A 7,500-nucleotide genomic window follows, 5' to 3' on the forward strand; every position below is an offset into this window, starting at 1 on the left:
TTGTGTGATCTGGCAGTTCAAAGCCGCGCCAAGGGGTCGGTCCGACTGACCTCCCAATTACTCCGGGGTCAGCCTCAATCTGCGGAGCCCATTTCCACACGGGCGCCGGCCTAATTGAAAGGAACTGGCCGCCCCGAGCCCTTTTGACACGCGCTCCCATGCCTGGATGGGATGAATCACTGCTTTCTGTGTGCCTCAAATAGGCCTACTTAAATACCTGCACGTCATGGTTCAATATACAGACACTACAGAGAAGACCAATATGGAGGGTGTAAAAGGTCTATTTGTTTTTGGGCTCATACTAGCATCCATACCAAGTTGTATGCTATATACTGTAGTTGGCCTTCGTCACACACCATTGGTTAAGGTATCTGCAGATGACACTGGGATAAATGAGTAGGGCAGTGGTTCCCAAACTGGGGGCCGGGACCTTGAGGGTGGTCACAGAGACACTGCACGGGGTCGCAGACAGAATGGACTTCTTTTTATAATAACGGGGGGAAACACAGGATAATAGTTGCCATAACTCCAGAAATTAGTAACAGTACTCACTTATACTGTAAGGCCAATACATGTTTTTACTTTTCCTGTGAATATCAAATTAGAATTTAGCAACATTAGCAGACAAATAATGTTTGTCATTTGGAACATGCGGGTTGGGGGGGTGGGGAGGGTATGAAATAATTTGGTTCCCAAACTTTTGGTTCCCAAACTTTGGTTTTGGAGTAGAGTAAGCGTGGGGTGGGTTGGGGGGGATGTGTGTCTCCATGCTGTAGACATGCCCCCAGATCAGATCAATGGCAACATCAGCGGTTGGCTGGCACCATAAAGTTTCTTGCTCTTGCTTGTCCAGTGTCCAGTTGCAGGGGATAGCCTGACAGCAGCACTCAGCCATGGCCTCAACACAGCCACAGCGCACAGCTCCATGAAGCATGGAGTAAGGCCTTCCAAGGCCACCCACCACTGCTACCACTAGCCATCCAACACTACAGTGCACACTGCCATAGCCAGAAAAAACAGAGGGTCTGTAGTATCGTTTTAATTTGGAACTAACTCACATTGCTATTCACTCATTCAGGCTTTCAGTACAAAAACACAGACAGACTGGGGGATACATTATTAACGCTTGAAAAAATATTATGGCTTCAAAACAATGAGGCAACAGACAAGCATCACCTGCTGTACCCTTTGCTCCATTAAGCCAGGAGCATGGCAAGCATAGCCTTCCCATTCTACTCCTACCACCAGCTAGCCAGGGGTACATCACATCCTGCCTGGCCCGGTATAAACCACAGAGAGTCTGCATGGACTCCCATTGGCATGTCTTCAATAGAACAATCTACCCACACAGGGCCAGAGAGCAGCTCAGAGCCATTTCCTGCCGTGCCCTCAACACACACACCACTGCTACAGTACTGTACATCAAGCCTACAAGATGGCCAAAGCAGACTAGCCAGACCATGACTACTGCAGCCAGCCAACCTTCTGTAGCCTAGTGAACCACAGAGGGTCTTGCCTGGGCTTCAAACAGACATGGCCTCCAACACAGCAAGGCTACCCACTCAGGGCCAGAGAGCAGCAGACAACCCTCTCCTGCTGTGCCCTCAGCATGCCCACACCACTGGCCTCAGGCAGGCCAAACTCAGACAGCCCACATCACGACTGCAGCATGAGGCCTCAAGCTCGGCAAGCCTAGACTGCCCACACCACCTCTATTTTTCTTGTCTTTTCTATATTTTTGGGCTTTCTATGCCTTTGTTGTGAAAGGACAGTTGCAAAGACAGGAAATGAGCGGGGAGAGAGAGACGGGGAAGGCTGGGCAAATGACCAAGGACTGGAAATCGAACCTGGGTCACCGGTGTAGCAGTTGAGTGTCCAGCGGATTGAGTCACGGCTGGGCCTTTTTGGTGTTTTCTTGGCTTAATTGGATAGGACAGTGTGTGAGGAGACGGGGAAGTAATGAAAGAGAAGGAGAAAAAGGAGGATTGGGAAATTTCCTCAGGCCAGAATCGAACCCAGGTCTCTGGTGTAACACTACAGTGGCTTAGCAGTTTGAGTCACGGTCAACGTCCGACATCCCCTGTTATACTATAGTAGGCATCTTTCAGTCAGTGTTGACCATGGGGGTTGTACCCTCTGAGTTTGTGGTCCTGCTATGTAGTCTGTGGCTAGTGCAGTGGTTTTCAACCTTGGGGTCGGGACCTGTAGCGAAGGGGAGTAGAGTTGCCTAGCTGAGACTCGAACCCGGACCTTCTGGGGTAATAAACTGGGGCTCTTACCGCTACACCAAAGAGCCAGGCTCGTTGGCATGACAGTCAGAACACACCCACAACCCTAGTGATGGTCACTCCATCACACTGCCTTCCCCTTCAGGAAGCGCACCCGTGCGCTTCACACACTCATGGTGTCCCTCACGCAACTGCCCACCATGCTTCTCCCTCCAGTGTGCCCCATCATCAGTGCTTCACCCATCACTGGGGTCCCTCACACCGGGGTCACCAATCCTGGGGGTCCCTCACATGGAATTACGGCTCACACACACACACTTGGTATGCTTCCGATGGCCTCACAGTAGCCATCCCCCTTCTGACACCATTTGTAGCGAAGAGGAGTAGAGTTGCTCAGCCGGGACTTGAACCCAGACCTTCTGGGGTAGTAAACTGGGACTCTGACCGCTACACCAAGAGCCAGAACACACCCACAACCCTAGTGATGGTCACTCCATCACAGGATCCAATATGGGGTCGCCTGGAATTCAAATGGGGTCACCCTGAACTTTCCAACTTATTATTATGACTTAAACACCACAAACAATCTTAAACATAGATAAATATCAAATGTTTGCCTACACATTTGCTCAAATAATCGCACAAGTGACAAGTAAAACCGCATAAAAAAAGTATATAATATATTGTCCAAAGTCGGAATGTCAAAATGTGGTCACAGGCTAAAAATAAAAGGTTGGGAACCACTGGGCCAGTGAGTCCTATGCGGGAGTATCACTGTCGTGGGGGATTATCATTGTATCCTCCTAACTCCCTTCCTCCCCCATGCAGAGCTACATTAGCTACCTGCTACCTCCAGACAGGGCCATGCCAGGCCTCCCTGCCTGCCTGTCCACATCACTGCTGCCCGGCCTGCCTAGTGCCTACCCTTGGGGGATGGCCTCGGCTCTAATACTTCATGTCATACACAGGTCGGATCTCTATGGCCGCTCTCCCATCTACACGGTTGTTGTCTCAGGCAGACTCGATCTGCCAGAGGCAAAATGCCCTGCTTAACCAACATCAGCCACCCGCCCCCCCAAACCCACCCACACACACACACGTACCCACATAGACAGCCAGACACAGCCAGACAGACACACAGACAGCCTTCCCTGGGAACAGATCTGAGTGAAGTACAAAGGCCTGGTTTAGCAGGCGGTATCTGAGGCAAGAATATTTTCAAACTTTTCCTATGATGCAAGAAAATGATTATTTTGCACCTCAGCAATCACTAGCTCTGTAGGTCTCTGGATAGAGGCACTGGTATTAAAAAAGCATACCTTCTGTATTCAATATCAGCCTTTGGTAGTTATTTTGCCCTCCTGGTATGCAGCATTTTTAAACACTGCACAAAGCATGGCACTGCCACTGGTGCACAAACGTACTAAATATTCATAAACAGAGATCAAGTCCCTGTTGGGCTTTAGCTGGTACAACTGGCGGGCACAGACGATTCTCAGTATTTTCTTTCTCTGTTTTCTGCTCAAACATTCTTGGCTGCAGCACAGTACCATTTTCTAAGACTTTCCGTAGCGAAAGAAACTGCACAGACACAGATACACACACACACACACAGAGACACGCAAACACACACACACACACACACACACACACACACACACACACACACACACACACACACACACACACACACACACACACACACACACACACACACACACACACACACACACACACACACACACACACTGCAACATTCGGCTGCCTCTGAGGGCTGCATCTGTGTGTATTTGTGTGTGACTCAGTGCTTTTGTTTTGTCTCAACTGGCAAACGCACTCTGAGAAGACTAAAAGCCAGAAAAGAAGATAATAAAATGTCAGACTGTCAATAACATCGAGAGGGTATTCAGTCAACACCGCTAACCTTTTCTTGACGACGTGCTGTCAGGAGGATGACATAAAAAACATCACCACCAGCAGCATCAACAGTGACACCCACTTCAGGGCGACTACCCCAAAACTCAAGGGGGTAAGTGAGACAGGGTCATCCCTATGTTCCCCGGGTCCTATGTTCCCCAGGTTCTATGTTCCCCGCCGCTTCTAAGTAGACTGTTGACGCATGGCAAAGTGCAGGTTGTTGTTGCACCTCTGACAGGTTGGGTTTAGGGATAGTTTTGGTCAGGGCACAAATTTACAACACAGAAACATTGCATTACTGACAGGTTAGGTTTAGGGATGGTTTTGGGAAGGGCATTATTTGAAAACTCAGAAACATACAATGCGGGGAACATAGAACTCTTTTTTAGAAAAAGGGTCCTATGATCCCCGGTCCCATACAAAGACAGGGGAACATGGGACCCGGGAAAATGGGTACGCTCCCAGTGTGACCAAGGTCTTCCAGCACAGTCCAGCACCGACCCAGTATCGAACCCACAATCTCACAGCAAACTCCAACACAGGAGGCAGACCCAGTGAGGTAAAACTCAGCTTTTTAGTAGCCTGAGTGATTATCATCGACTTTCAAATCTCTTCCAGACTTGGTCTGACCAAGAGCATAACAATTAACGTTTCGGCAAACGGCATGGCTGACCCGACTCCCTAGGTTTGCTACTGGTTGAATGGTGTCCGACAAAGTGGGTGGAGTTCCCGATTTTTGTAGAGATCAGAAACGATATTTACATTGCTCTTGGCCTGACAAGACGCAACGTCAAAGGTGTTGCATCACTAGGAGGGTGTGGCCTGGCTAGGTTTTTAGTACAGTTTGTCATTTGTCATCATTTTGTAGTTTCGGGATGGGGGATGCTAACATTCTTAGCCAAGCTGTGTTAGCTGGCATCCATTACAATGTCACGTTGGCACCCAACAACAACAAAGAAATCCACTGGACACTGCAAAAACAGCAGTAACAGCGACACCAGTTTCAGTTCCACCACAGAACCGAAGTGCATAAGGAAGAAAGGCGAAAGAAACAAGGCAAGCAACCAAATCAGGTACGTACCTCCACCAGGTGTGGCGTGGGGTTGAACCCACACAGGTTGCACACCTGTGTCTTGCACTGGGTGCAGGTGTTGTAGTTGGGTGGCTCCGCCGTGTTGCCCACGTTCAGGTCCGTCTTGCACAGGGGGCAGTTGGCCTTGCCCTTGGCTGCCGCCGCTGGGTCTGGAGGCTTCTGCTGCTGTAGAGGAGGTTGTTGTTTCTGTTGCTGGCCAGCAGGAGGCTGTTGTTGACCTGGTGGTTTTGCACCTGCCCCCTGTTGTTGACCTGGTGGTCTTGCACCTGGCCCCTGTTGTTGACCTGGTGGTTTTGCACCTGGCCCCTGTTGTTGCTTAGGGGGCCCTTTGGCAGGGGACGGCTGCTGCTGCTGCTGTGGGGGTCCGGGGCCGCCTGGGCCCCCTGGAGCCGTGGCGTCCATGTTGATGATGCTGCTAGCCTGGTTGAGCAGGGACGCCCCGAAGCCAAACAGTTTCCCGAAGGACGGCGCTTCCTGGGGGGGCGGGGGCTGGCGGGATGGGGAGCTGCCGGCGCTGCGGGTCTGGTCCTGCCGAGCCTGGGCGCCACCCTGGGTGGTGGGCCGCGAGCGGGACAGGTCGGGCTGTGACGGGGCTTTAGCCATGCCTGCCATGCCTGGGAGAGGCACTGCACCGGGGGCAGGAAGCTTGTGACCCTGTCCCTGTCCCTGGGGGCCAGTCTGTTTGGGGCCTGGGGATGGCTGCTGGGCCGCAGGCTGGGCTGCAGGTGTTGGAGGTCCGGGTTGGGCTTGGGCCGGGGCTTGGGCCTGGGCCGGGGGCATTGGTTGGGCCTGGGCCGGGGGCGTTGGTTGGGCCTGGGGTTCTGGTTTGGCTTGGTGGGAGGGCGAGTGGATCTGTTGTTGGCTCTTGGAGCGCGGTGTGGTCATGTCCATGCCCAGGGCTCTCTGCATCTGGCAGTTCAAACACAGCCACTCTTGGACCTGTAGGGTACAAACACACACACACACACACACACACACACACACACACACACACACACGCACACGCACACGCACACGCACACGCACACACACACACACAGGTTAATAGCCTTATCCAATTGCAATACAAAACAACACATTGCTTTTGTGCTTTTATGCTGTCCTTTTTAAGGCACCCAACAACCTTGAATGCTAGACCTACAGTAAATGAATGGGGCCGCACCATGATTGGAAAGCGTGCCATTTCATTTGTAATTTCATCGCTGAAAGCTGGAATGACCATGGATACATAGGCTATCGGGTACATACATGACAATATGAGTTGCTATGAGTAAAGAAATGTGCAATTCTGAAAGAAAAAATATGGATTTCTCAAGCTTTTCATTCGACTTTGTCTTAACAAGAAAGTGGGCACTTTTTTTATTTTGTGAATAGAAAAAACAATGGCCAAGTTATCTTTCTATCTGGAGCATAAAACCGCAAAGAAATGAACCGTTTATCAAAGTCTCAGTCGACATCAAAGTCTGGCTTGTCATTTACTGCAGCTCAGCCATGCTTTGCATAATTGATACAGCCTCAATCATTCACGGCCCCAGATGAAATATTGTAATAATTTCTATATATTGTGCGATACGGTGATATACTGCGCAGCCCTAACTAACTAAACGCCAGCCCCAGCACCAGCGTTTATTACTGTGCATGGGTTGACACGCGGCATCCATTATGCGCCACTATAAAACACACCACACATGCCATACAGAGCAGCCATCACGCACCACAACACACATACACATACAGTACACAAGCCATCACGCACCAAAACACAAACACACACACACACTTAAGCAATCACTCAACAAAACACAAAACACAAACACAAACACACACACACACACACACACACACACACACACACACACACACACACACACACACACACACACACACACACACACACACACACACACACACAGAGCAGCCACCACGCACCCCACACACACACACACATACACACACACACACACACACACACAGAGCAGCCACCACGCACCCCCCCCCAACACACACACACACACACACACACACACACACACACACACACACACACACACACACACACACACACACACACACACACACACACACACACACACACACACACACACACACACCAGCCTGGGGTGCAGAGGGAGTGGAATGAGTCCACAAAACACGTTGACAGACATGATAGATTTGCAAGCTGGCTTCTGGCAGCCCTGGCAATAGAAAGGATATAATATACCATACTCGCTATGATCTCCCATCTGATACATGTCAAGCGTG

At 50.5% G+C, this 7,500-nt stretch overlaps 1 protein-coding gene across 1 annotated transcript in view; it reads right to left on the reverse strand.

Annotated features, from left to right (window-relative positions):
• Nucleotides 1–7,500, reverse strand: part of bsnb (bassoon (presynaptic cytomatrix protein) b) — a 151,204-nt gene that overhangs the window by 89,892 nt on the left and 53,812 nt on the right. Inside the window, exon 5 of the mRNA XM_063216660.1 lies at nucleotides 5,227–6,177. Coding sequence (XP_063072730.1) covers nucleotides 5,227–6,177 — 951 coding nt within the window. The remainder of the gene's footprint in view (nucleotides 1–5,226; nucleotides 6,178–7,500) is intronic.

This window comes from Engraulis encrasicolus, chromosome 14 (genome assembly GCF_034702125.1).
Source record: "Engraulis encrasicolus isolate BLACKSEA-1 chromosome 14, IST_EnEncr_1.0, whole genome shotgun sequence".
Classification (NCBI taxonomy): Eukaryota; Metazoa; Chordata; class Actinopteri; order Clupeiformes; family Engraulidae; genus Engraulis; species Engraulis encrasicolus.